This window comes from Sclerotinia sclerotiorum, genomic scaffold, assembly GCF_000146945.2.
Source record: "Sclerotinia sclerotiorum 1980 UF-70 scaffold_5 genomic scaffold, whole genome shotgun sequence".
Classification (NCBI taxonomy): domain Eukaryota; kingdom Fungi; phylum Ascomycota; class Leotiomycetes; order Helotiales; family Sclerotiniaceae; genus Sclerotinia; species Sclerotinia sclerotiorum.
Window position 1 is genome coordinate 2133749 of NW_001820831.1, and position 12609 is coordinate 2146357.

Below are 12609 nucleotides of genomic sequence, written 5' to 3' on the forward strand. Positions count from 1 at the left end.
CCACAGCGCGTCCAGTTGGAGAGGCAAAAGAACTTGCGCTAGCAGAGTAAAGGTCGTTTGCATATTCAAAGTCAGCCCATTCTTGATAGGTGAATAGATCACAGAACGCGCTGTACCCAAAGGCCACCTACACGATGTTAGACTGCGGTGTTCATGTAAACGTCGAAAGCTTGTACTTACAGTCTCGTATGGACACAACGTTTGAGCTGCGTAGGTGTCTGTGACAGTCCAATTGAACTCCGGTGAGACCATGGATTGAAATCGAGTGGTGGCATCTTGGAGATATACAGCAACCCACTGGTCTGAAGCATTTGATCCTCCAGCACTTCTATAATTATTCGAGTTTGGACAATTATCGTAACCTGCTAGACTGTTATTGTAGCCCTGGGACTCAATAATGACCTCAATAGTGGCATTGTTTGTCCATTCAAGACCAAAGAAGCCTGCCATGAAATATTCCGCGCTCTACCATCATTTAGCTTTATGTCAGAGAACAAGCGAGCGACCACAAACCTTGAGCATCCGATCTTGGGTAGTAGTTCTTGCGATGATTTTACTATGAGGATTGTACAGTTGTGCATATTGATAGTAATGCAAAATTCCACTGTCATACAACTCTTGTCTTCCACGAGGAACGAGAATTTCATGACCTAATCCGTATTTCCAGTCGTTCAAGAACGAGAGGGCTCCAGTGGCATTGAGCTTCTCTGTATTGTTTGCGACTTTCTCGCCAAAGACTTCAACATTACTTCCTACTGTAGGATAACGTGATCCATGACGTGAGAGCATCTGCAATATGTCAGCATATGGTATATATGTGTCTTTCGGAGGTCTATCGTTGACGCCATTTGGTAATACAGAAAGAGCTTAAACAATGGTTCACACTCCTATAGAATATTCAACCACACCAACTGTCTTTTTATATTGTACAATTTGCTTAATTCCACTAGGAATTGATTGAAAACTCAAGGAAATGTGATATCATATTGAGAACTGTATGTATCTTCCAAGATCTGACTCTTACCTGAAGTTGAGCGATTTTAGCTCCCGGTGGTAATGGATACTCCGCAACACCAAATCCGGATGGATTAGGTAAATAAGGAGAAAGATTTCCCATAAGTTGGAATATACTCTGATTCTGGCCTTGGCCTACAATAGGCTGGGCAGTTTCAAGAGGAGTATTGGGGACGAAAGTCACAGTTGGTGCAAACGAGACGGGATTTGTCTGGGCCTAAACCGAACAGCAAATTAATCGTTAATCTATTTTCTCTAAAATGGTATTGGTTAAGTAATTTTAACTACTTACCAGGAAAGGAGCTCGACCAGTAGCGGTTGGCCCTGCCCAGAGTTCCGGCGTGGTCTGAAAGTACTGTGGAACATCTGAAGTAGAAGTTGAAGATTGCTGTTTCTCAGGAAGCAAAGCGGCGGTTGTAACGCCTGTAAGAGATAATAAAAGTATCTGATCCAACAACATAATGTACGAAGTATATAAGAAAGCGCAAATAAGAAAAACGAGAGCAACTTTTCGCCAAGTCTCGAGATGCTGAGATTTGGAGCTCTGGAAGCTTGAGCTCCCTTTATATCGCTGCATTTTGCGTGGGTTATCGAAGCTTCCACGTTCAGCGTTCTGAAATCCTATTGGCTCATCAATTAAACCTTGTGATGGATTTATCGATGGGGATCTTTGGAAGCAGTTACGGGGATCTTTGATGCATCAGTGATGTGTAGATTATATATTCCGATGGTTGTTGGTAGAATTGGGAGAATTGGAAGGGGGATAATGGGGACGAAATGCACGGTGACGCTGTCCGTCCAAGCTTTTCAGGGTGTGATGCCCATGGTCGTACAGTAGAGTATAAAGTCAAAAAATGGCAGTGGCTGGGAAAGCAATGAGCCAACAGGACTTCGGTATCTATACACTCTATATAAATTGTAAAATGTTGCAGCTACATGGAGATACTAGGGATAAAGTGTTTTATGTGGTAATTCGACATTTACGGAGTATTTATCATAATTTGTTCCGTTCAGCTTCCCCTCACCCGTTCCATGCTCTACATATTATCGTTCAGCAGGTCACGAAAACAAAAACCACAATCCATCAAAACACTCTCTTTCCAAACAAGACCCTTGCCTCGACCTTCACATAAAGGACTTTAAACTTACATAACACGATGCACCAGAAGTCATAATAAGTATCGCGTGAGTCTTATCAAAGAAAATATTACACTACACGGCTAAATTGATATCCTATTGTCGAGTACGAAGTAACAAACAATTTTATGTGATTTGAATTTATGCAGCGCTAGTCTTAATAGGAAGATGATGCTTTTACTAATAGTAAGTTTTACTATTAGCTTCTCAATTCTATATCAATCCTAAGAATAAGGAAATTTTCAGACTTTATGGGAGGTCTTGGTTCTATGATTTCAATGTTCGAATTTGTTTCAATGTTTCAACGTATCAGTTGACATTTGTTCCAGTAATTATACCATAAGATTTCCTTCCCCCAGCAAGATCAACCCGAACATCTACATATCTTCAACTTTGCAAATGCACACCAATAAACATACAATATATAATGACATATACTCCAATATCTATTCAATACCACTCAAACATCCTATATCAATTCCCAGAATCAAAATATATTATCATTCCAAATGACAAGACCAATTACCAACCCCCCTCTTCAATACTATGAATGAAGCACACCACACCACACCACACCCCTATACTATACTATACAGCCTTACCCCAAAAATTCCAACACCATTATTACCACAGCTTTCAAACCCAATATCACACCTCCATCCTCTACGACTTCCCATCCCATCCCATCAAAATAGCATATATAGCAATCATATCAAACCGCACAAGCCCAACACTACCATACTATACTACACTATACCCACACCAAAGAATATCCCAACATAAACAGAGATCGACTCGCTTGTAGAGTATACAATCATGAATAGAAAGAAAGCGCAAATAAATTATCAGAAATTGCCGGTTCTGAATCCGCGACTCTGTCGACTTAAGCTAAAACCACATATAGTGTTGAAAATTTAATATCCTTAACTAGTTTCCTTGTTCAAATAGTAAATAGTAAATATATAATCCAAAAATGTATAAGATCTCACAAAACCAGAGACACATCTCGCAAGCCTTCCTAGAAAGCAGGAGAATGGAGCTGGTGGAGGTAGAGGTCGCTTGGGAGCGCAGCCCGCCCAGGCGCTTAGCATGAACGTCATGCGTATTAATGCTAGAGACGAAGCTTTATAGCTTACTTAGGATAATAGCGCCGATATGTAGCTGACGCATGTAAAAGTAAAGAAAACCCGGTACAAGATATCCAAAAGGTCACTAATATCCAAGCTGCAATTTCGACTCTCAACTACTGATGATGAAAGCGCCGCAGTGACAGCCGTGGCCGTCACAAGGAAGTGTAGGTCTGATTTCCGCTCTAAAATACGCCTAGTAATATGATAGCATTGAGGAGGATGAACCTCTTCCTACTCCTCCCGATTCTAATTGGGAAAGTTTCTAACCCCATGCTGCCAAAATAGACGGAACGGTTGCCAAAATTTCTTAGCCCGAAAAAAGGCAGCGTTCCATTCGAAAATTTGATTTTGCAGGATACAAAAATTAATGGAAGTCTTATTGGATGAGTTGATGTGATCCTTGGCCCCCGCAATCTTCATCTAACAAGGAGAATAGGATGTCGAGGCGAAGCACAAAAAAAAAGCTAGAAATAGTATCAAAGCACAAAACCAAAATTTAAACAACCCCATTTAAAGACCTTTGCGGGTTCTAAAGGCCGTTGGAGCTGGCTAAATCGGGCAAAATGAAAAGCATCATCACCCCATCACCAAAATTGATAAAGCCCTCGAGAACGAGAAGAAGTGAGGGCTGAAGCTAATATAAGCATGGTTTTAATAGCGACTTTGCATCATATTTCACCCAAATGAAAATGTATGATAAATCAGGATAATTCAATGCTTGACTTCTTCTGAGACATTCTTGATGGGACGATAAAGTATATTCCTTGTAGCGCTACCATAGGGTGGGCTAAAACAATCTGAAGTATATAGATAGCACATCTCAGGAATTCTACCATATCCCGTTCTAGTCTAGTAAGAATATCTTCCAAACATGATACGCCAAATGGTACCTGGTATAAAACAATATTGAAACATTTCCCAAAATACAGTGACAAATTTCAGTAAGTAGAAAATTAATCTGATGGTACCTGACCAAGAGATGATGCACAAAAAAAAAATAAGAATAGAACAAACAAGAATATTACGCTCTCCACCACCTTCAGCAGACCAGTCTTGTCTGGCAAGCTTTACTTCATGGCGCGTTTTCCACGTCGATCGCTAGAAGTACCAGACCTGTCAGACCGCTTCCCTAATGCTGAACGAGTCGAGGAGCCTCGTCTAGTACGTGACGAAGAGCTTGGTCCTCTGAGAAGCGGACCGGCAACGGCATAAGAACTTGACCCAACATCGTAGGAAGGCTCGAGGTTGGTAGAAACGGTACCTGTAGCTTGCATGGATGACGAAACCGACACTAAAGGAAGTCCATAATTTTCTCTAAGCTTTGACACCAACTGGTCTAGCCTATTCACATATAGTCGCCTTGGGGAAACAAAACCGACACTGCTAAAATCGGCGCGGAGACGGTCTAAACGATCGATAAAATCACCGGCGGCAACGACATTCCTGGGCAAGGTTTCTAGGGCGTCAAGAATGAAATTGCTTCTACCTGGAATATTCTCGGATTGTGGACCAAGTAAATTCAGGTAAAGATTTCGATTGGTCAGTTGCTCTCCATGGGGTCTGTTGCGGCGAAAAGAATGATTCGCGTATACATCGACATTGCGCGACCGAACAGCCTCCAACATTCGAATCAGGGTTGCAGCTGCTTGCAATTGATTATGTACACTCATACCGACTCGCCATCTCAAGTTATCACTCATTGAATCACTAATTCGAATGAGACTTTGGGCACACCATGGTACGTTGTGTTCAAAAGCAACGTTGTCGGATGGGGTCATCGCATTCCAATTGGAAAGACTGCCAGAAGCTGAATATTCATCCAATTGCCGAAGTGATTCGTTGAACTTATCCTCCATCTTGTGCAGATACATGATATCACGGCGTTCTCTGGGGATGTGATGTTCAAATCGACGAAAAATAACATCATCCTGGGTCAGCAGTCTGGACAAAGTCGCTTCAAGGTTGTAAGGCACAAGGACCTCGTTGCTATGTACAGCAAAATCAAAGATGTCTCGGTACTCATCCGCCACGGCTTGTGGGTGAAAGAATGATAACATGTCTCTGACGTCATATTCTCTTCCGCGGGATGCCGTGCTTGTCCTTATTCTCTCATTCTTGAGCGTCCATTGTGGTGCGGGAAAAAGGTATGGTTCGTCTGAGTAATTCCACCCAAGCTCGTCGCATACATTGGACATACCACGTTCGTCGAGGCGCTCAAAGCAATCATCATCGGCTGCTATGCCCATTGCAGACTTAAGTCTGGCTATGTGGAAGCAAGGCTCCATTCCGCACGAACACTTCTCTTCCCCTCCTTGCCTTAATGAGCCAATTCGAATGCTGCGGGTTTCGACCTCTGCCACACCAACCTGGAAAGCGAAGTATGGACTCAATTGCTCCCCCGACTGCCTCCTTGATCGTACTAATCTGCAATGATCGACAGCAAGCACAGTGTGTAGTGGCTCATCGTCTGATTCCTCATCTTCTGAGAACACGTCAAATTCTTGGGATCCTATTCCCCCGCCCTCTCTATACTGTTCCTCGTCTCCATGATCGTCATCGGAGTATGTCGAAAGCTTGCTATCGTTATCTGAATCGCCATCACCAATAGAGGCGTGTCCACTCAAGGACTGATGGGAGTAGAGTTGATCACTACGTGTTGCATACATGGTCTTGCCGATGTAAAGATGGCGAAAGTTGGGAATTGGAGACGACATAAAGGTAAAAATGCGTGGGACGTGAATGTGTGAATCCCATGATGATGCTGATGATGGTGCGACTTATATATCTTGCAAACTTGTGAAATTCCCTCCCTTCTGCCTGTAAAGTTCTTCGTCATTTTGTTAGTATGCAGAGGATTAGAAGCAATGGATGCTCAGCCCTTGGAATAGCAAAAGTATCTGGTATCATTAGTAGGTCTCCAAAGTGGTCGCATGGGCCGTTTTGTAGGTCGGCTGGGTGGGAAGACAAGGCATTCATATGAACAAGATGTACGATGTGGACTCGTTGGTACTTTACGACTTTGCCGGTATGGTAATAGTGTGCGATGCACCTAGTATAATTAAGTAGGTGTGGAAAGTCAAGCCACAATAGTCGCTTGCGGCGTTAAACTATGGTTGGATAAGGTTCGATGGGGAACATTACCATTGGCTGGAAAATATGGGATGAAGGGGAACTTCAAAAAGCACGGAGCAATTGGTGGAGAGAACCAAACGACCCCGATACAGAACAGCCGGACAGATACCATACGATTAGCAGACCAATAATGGGTGTAAGAGGTCGTAAGTGGACCAGGCTGACATTGAGCTGATGGAAAACATTTAACCAATAAAATTTAGTGCTTCGTACGAGATCAATACCGGTACTCGGTGATAAGGCTCACTCCTTCAATCAATCCTAATGAATTCCCTCAGTTCCCCCAAGTCATCCATTTCACCCAACTCCCCCTTCATTGTGAATTCGCCAACACGTTTTTTTGCCATCTTTATGCCAATGACAAGACTCAATATCGCCAGATGGATGGAAATTTGAGCATCTGAAAATAACTCAACGTCCATGACGGATCGCCCCGGGGTCTACCTGGTACTTACTTTAAAACTGTTGTAGGGTAGGGGGGATTGAGGATGCGGGATTGTGGCCTTGGGTGGATGGACGGTGGACACTGGGTCCTCATCTCAACTCACTCGTCAATGGTCAACGTTACGACGAGGGAAATGAATAGTATGACACTTAAGAAACCTTCGGAGTTGGTGCATTGCAGTAGTGTGTTAGGCCATTCTCTCCATCACACCGTATCCTTTCCCAATCGAAGTTAGAAGTTTCAAGCTAAAAAAGAAACAACCCTCCCCATGCATATTCTGGCCCTCTTCCCGCATCATTTCAATGTCAAGTGATGCTCCGTAGAATGAAGGTGGGAAGGATGTTATCACAATTCGTGGCGCAGCACGGCAAGTGGGTCACCAAAATCATCACCCATTTCTTCGAGAAGTCATATCTAAAACAGGCATGTCAAGCCTCGATGCATCGACTGTCCATGAACTTCTAGAGCTTTTTCGGTTATGATACGGCACTGATGCAACCTGTAAGATTTTGGTCAGTACCAAACTGCCGGTACCAAATCATTCAGCTTATGATCCCTTTACCAATCATACCATCATCTCCAGGTGGGTCATTTCGAGGCATCGACGGTTATACCAACTTTGCAGATTTGGATTGGATATCGACGTGTAAGCTCAGGGCCATTGTAAGAACTCTATCCATTAACATTCCAGTAGAATTACTCCTCGGTGTGACAAATTCAAAGAAATCGTTTCATGTTTTCATCATCATATCCTCATTCATGTTTCAGCTCTAGTCAATAGTGCTTGAAGAAATCATCAAAAGTTATTTCCTACATGAGAACTTATGTGTGGCAAATACAGGCCGTTTCTTTTTTTCACTACGACAAATCAAGTACGACTCTTCCTTGCATCTTGCCCTCCGACATCTCCTTGAATACCTCCGTCAAGTTCTCCATCTTCTCCATTCGGATACGAGTCTTGATGATACCCCTGGCGGCCATATCAAGTACTTCCAGTGCTTCACGTTGGTTACCTACGGACGAGCCCTTGATCTTCCATTCTTGGGCAACCTGCTGACGTTAGTTAATATTACTGATGTGATGAGGAATAACTTCACCATAGCTGCAGGGAATGAGTTGGCAATAGGTTGGGAATCGCCTTCCGGCATTCCAACGCAGACCAACGTTCCTCCAAATCTCAAGAAACTAAGCGCCTGAGCATAGGCGCGATTAGAAGCAGTGCATACAATGACCGCAGACGCTCCAAGTCCGCCTGTGACTCTTTTGACCTCCTCAGCGATCGCCTTGTCGTCAAATTTGGTGACATCAATGAAGACCTCTGCTCCGCACTCTTTCACTAATTCTTCCTTGCTCCCATGGTCAACTCCAATGATCCTCATTGCCATCCCACGACTTCCGATTTGACAAGCCAAGTGACCCTAAATACGGTTAGCATGAGGTGTAATTAAAGGTTCCGTGAAGGAAATTACAAGACCGCCACCCGCACCGGCTGTTGTATGTTAGTTTACAGACTTCATAAAACTCGGAGATGACCGTACCGATAACAACCCATTGTCCGCTTTTTGCATCACTCTTTCTCAAGGCTGAATATCTAAACTCAAAAAAGTTCTGTGAGCTTCGCCTACTCGATTGGGTGGCAACCCTGAGGAGGCCCGGCCGCCTAAGCGACCAAATTGAGGCTGTGAAAACTCACGTCGTGACACCAGCACATAGTATAGGAGCAGCGTCCTTAGAATCTAGAGCATCTGGAATTGGCGTTACATAGTTCGCTGGCGCGAGCGCGTATTGTTGAAAAGTTCCCGGGTCTATTTTCTTAAATTAGAGATAACCCCCACATAGAGAGCCTCGATTCACGAACAATAATAGCCAGAGATTTTTTGATTCTACGAGACGACAATTTTAGTTTTGAATCATAAGGCGAAATCAGAATTGGGTTGACTTACGAAGCAAACACCATCTTTACCCTCAAGGCAAGGAAGACAAGCACCGCAAGCATAGGCAATCCACTTTGGAGATTCTCAACTCAACATATCCCTCAGGCTTTGGAGGTGAGCTCACCTTAATTCCAACACGATCACCAAGCTTTATGCGACCATTTTCCGTACCTGGGCCTAATTTCTGGACGATTCCAACCCCTTCATGACCGCCCACTTGTCCAGCTTGCGTCGGATAAGGAACTTTCATGGCATTAGAAGTTCATCTTGAATGTGAATGAGGTCGCAAACTTACGGCCACGCCAGCTATTCTCGCAGACTCCCATATCACTGTGGCAAACACCACTATGGGTGCTACATACGACAACATAATCAGCGAAATGACATCAACAAAAAGGGGTGCATCATGCGAGCTCACAGTCGAACAAGCACATCACCAGGTCCAGGTTCAGGGGTATCTAGTTGCTCGATCTTTGTGGAAATAGTTCCCGGCTTATCGTATACGATAGCTTTATATTGTTTTGGGATATCAAAGGATTGAACCGTTGCAGCAGCCATATTTGCGATTTGTTCTTGGCGAGGCTAAACACGATTTTATCTTTCTCAAATGATTATTCTGCGGAGGGATTTTGGAAAAGAAAAAGGATATGTGTAGGTAGGTAGAGGTAGGTATAGAGGGATTGATACGGGAGAATGGTAATTGTTAGAGATTCTAATCACTTTAAGTAAGGAAGGGTTGGGAGAGCGGGGTTACACCAACTGTCACCACACCCTTTACACCGTTTAACTACGAGGGTTCGACAGCCGACAGGCAAGGCCGAGGTCTGGTATAGGATACTTCATTGAACATAATAAAGATTATTTGTACGACGGTCAATGCTACCAATACATATTGGGTTACTCTTTCTGAGCGGGGTTAGTTGTTGAGGTGCGGGGCGAATAGTAAACTCGGGGTAGGTAGAGCCACATGAGCCACTCGTAGCTCGGGAACTTTGATTAGGAATCAAAAATTCGGTATGAAAGTAAAGATATAATTTGTAATTTTGTTTTACAATTGTGTTTATGTTGCTCTTGTATGTGGATATGATGCCACGACATAACCAGTTCATAATTGACGCTCTTGGCGTGTATTATTAGATTGTATATTAAAAATCATGCATGATATTTCCATTGTGGTAGTTCATACCTCCGAGCTCCATAAGTATCATCGGATCGTGTCTGAGCCCCAAACGGTCAGTTATCGTGCCCGTGCGTGCCAAGCGAAGTGCAAAGACCCCGTATGATGACATTATTGATCTGACGATACATCTTACATCTTATATTACCTATATCTTACATTTTACATCTTGCATCTCATCTTCGTACCTTTCACCAACCTCATGTACAATATATATTCCACATGCATTTGAGAATCAGTGAAAATCTTCATTTTTTGGGGATTATTGAGTGGATTTTGTTATGATCTCGTGATGTTAACTCCCCTACCCATAGCTAAATCATAGCTAAAGTCTAGAATGACCCTATGACGTCGCTACTGCATGCATAGCTAAAAACATCTACTTACCATGTCAGTTATTTCTACCAATTTGATATGGAATACGTCAGGTAAATGGTATTACTTTTCAGGACTTTCCGCAGATTTCGCTTTCGACCAAAGAAAACTGGTATTGAGTATAATATAATATAATTGCAGGAAGTATATTGATGTTCATTCCCTCACTTTTCATTCTCAATTTGTACATCATCGTCGTTGTGTATAAGCATTCTTTTTCTTTTCTTTTCTCTCCTCTAATTAATCACTACATAAAATGTCCTCAAATATGCAGAAACAGCATCCTCAATCCGTTCATGGGAAAAGTCACGAAAGGAAATATGGCGCTTTTCAAAATGAAATCTACAAAGGTTCAACACCCCATTCAATCTCTCGTGATTATCAAGAGAAGGCAAAGCGGCTAACCCAACACCTCTAGATGGCATGTTCGCCAATGCCACCCCAACCGTGACCACTGACCCTAACAAACTCGAAGAACAAGCACGTTCCAAGCTCTCATCTACATCATATAACTATGTAGCAGGAGGAGCAGGTGAAAGAGCCACTATGGATGCAAACAGGCTCGCATTCAGACAATGGAAGATGATTCCACGAATGTTACGTCCCACCACTAAGAGGGATCTCCGTGTCAATCTCTTTGGTCAGGAATATGACAGTCCTATCTTGATGGCTCCAGTTGGCGTCCAGAAGATCTTCCATGAAGATAAGGAAACGGGACTCTCGGAAGTTTGTGCTGAGATTGGTGTACCTTATATTCTCAGCACTGCTTCTTCTTCATCGAGTAAGAAGCTGAATATTTGTTCCCATTAATGAACACAATTACTGACCCATATTTTCCAGTCGAAGAAGTAGCTGAATCCAATGGCCCAAACGGCCACCGCTGGTACCAACTATACTGGCCACAAGACGACGAAATTACCATCTCCCTTCTCAAACGTGCCAAAGACTGCGGCTACAAAGTCCTAGTCGTAACCCTTGATACGTGGGCACTAGCCTGGAGACCCGCCGATCTCGACGGAGGATACGTCCCATTCATCAAAGGCGTAGGCGATAAAACCGGATTCACAGATCCCGTTTTCCGCCGCAAATTCCACGAGAAATACAACGCCACGCCAGAGGAAAAAGTATTCGAGGCATCCCAAGAATGGATCGGAGATATTTTTTCAGGTGCTGCGCATACTTGGAATCAAATCCAGCTCTTGAAGGATAATTGGGATGGACCCATTGTACTCAAAGGAATCCAACATCCAGACGATGCACTAGAAGCCGTGAAAGCCGGTGTTGACGGTATAATCGTCAGTAACCACGGCGGACGTCAACTAGACGGGGCCATCGGCTCCTTAGAAATGTTACCCGAAATCGTGGAAGCCGTAGGTGACAAACTGACGGTGCTATTCGACAGCGGGATCCGCACTGGCGTAGATGTTATAAAAGCACTCAGTCTCGGTGCCAAAGCGGTATTGATAGGAAGACCAGCTATCTATGGATTGGCAGTAGGTGGGAAACAGGGAGCCAAACAGATCTTGCAGGGGATATTGGCGGATGTGGATCAGAGTATGGGATTGGCGGGTATTAGGGATATTAAGGGGTGTAATCGTTCGACGATTAGGAGGGTACAGTATGGTGGGGATGTTATTGCTAATAATTAATTTTTGGGTTGGAGGGGTTGAGGGGGTAGGAAGTAGGGAAGTAGGCGATGGGTTGGTTATATAGACTAGATGGATAAATAATAGATAATGGAAAATTTACAGGATCTAGATAAGCGAAGAGAGTAAGATGTTTTAAAATTAATGAGCTAAACTTGAGATACCCTATTCAAAAGATGGGAAAGATGGGAAGTACGAGAAAGAATCTGTAGAATTTTAAAGATTTATAGGGTTAATTTAGTTACAATTTGGATTCTTGAGGTTTTTGGGTATTGAGATGGAATGGGATATCTTTGAGTATAGATAGATATGATATAGATATAAAGGGAGCTTGGGGTTTGGTGTTTGGGGTTATTTGAGATTTCTGGGATTTTGGGAAGATGGATGGATAGGGGGGATGGGGGAGAAGGGGCAGAGGGGGGAGAGGGGAAGAGGAATAAACGGAAGGAGAGATATACAAACTACTAAAACTTCCAAAAGCCATCCATCTTTCCTTCCCTTACAGCCGAGAAGTTTAGGATGACCTTATTCTTACTCTTCGAATTCATCCATCATATCACTTATGTGCACAATATAATATAACCCAAAGCACAGAACATACTTCTTTCCTCCTCCAAGA

The 12609-nt window shown here is 43.3% G+C and overlaps 6 protein-coding genes across 6 annotated transcripts in view; 3 read left to right on the forward strand and 3 right to left on the reverse strand.

Moving 5' to 3' along the window:
- SS1G_04790 (hypothetical protein) overlaps positions 1–1474 on the reverse strand; it is a gene marked incomplete at both ends in the record, with an annotated part of 2311 nt that extends 837 nt beyond the window's left edge. The window contains 4 exons of the mRNA XM_001594932.1: positions 181–465; positions 514–789; positions 1025–1231; positions 1307–1474. Coding sequence (XP_001594982.1) covers positions 181–465; positions 514–789; positions 1025–1231; positions 1307–1474 — 936 coding nt within the window. The remainder of the gene's footprint in view (positions 1–180; positions 466–513; positions 790–1024; positions 1232–1306) is intronic.
- Positions 1475–1868: 394 nt separating this feature from the next.
- On the forward strand, positions 1869–3282 carry SS1G_04791 (predicted protein; the record flags this gene model as incomplete). The annotated part of the gene is made up of 3 exons (XM_001594933.1): positions 1869–1982; positions 2316–2337; positions 3134–3282. The coding sequence occupies 3 exons, from the start codon at positions 1869–1871 to the stop codon at positions 3280–3282; spliced, it is 285 nt and encodes a 94-aa protein (XP_001594983.1).
- Positions 3283–4348: 1066 nt separating this feature from the next.
- On the reverse strand, positions 4349–5995 carry SS1G_04792 (predicted protein; the record flags this gene model as incomplete). Its single annotated transcript, XM_001594934.1, has 1 exon — positions 4349–5995. One exon carries the CDS (start codon positions 5993–5995, stop codon positions 4349–4351), a length of 1647 nt encoding a protein of 548 aa, XP_001594984.1.
- Positions 5996–6266: 271 nt separating this feature from the next.
- SS1G_04793 (predicted protein) lies at positions 6267–6544 on the forward strand (the record flags this gene model as incomplete). Its single annotated transcript, XM_001594935.1, has 2 exons — positions 6267–6306; positions 6348–6544. 2 exons carry the CDS (start codon positions 6267–6269, stop codon positions 6542–6544), a joined length of 237 nt encoding a protein of 78 aa, XP_001594985.1.
- A 1172-nt stretch (positions 6545–7716) lies between these two features.
- SS1G_04794 (hypothetical protein) lies at positions 7717–9350 on the reverse strand (the record flags this gene model as incomplete). Its single annotated transcript, XM_001594936.1, has 9 exons — positions 7717–7908; positions 8085–8276; positions 8328–8347; positions 8397–8449; positions 8552–8663; positions 8717–8741; positions 8917–9035; positions 9088–9146; positions 9211–9350. The coding sequence occupies 9 exons, from the start codon at positions 9348–9350 to the stop codon at positions 7717–7719; spliced, it is 912 nt and encodes a 303-aa protein (XP_001594986.1).
- A 1007-nt stretch (positions 9351–10357) lies between these two features.
- Positions 10358–11993, forward strand: SS1G_04795 (hypothetical protein; the record flags this gene model as incomplete). The annotated part of the gene is made up of 3 exons (XM_001594937.1): positions 10358–10463; positions 10763–11125; positions 11185–11993. The coding sequence occupies 3 exons, from the start codon at positions 10358–10360 to the stop codon at positions 11991–11993; spliced, it is 1278 nt and encodes a 425-aa protein (XP_001594987.1).
- Between the last annotated feature and the right edge of the window lie 616 nt (positions 11994–12609).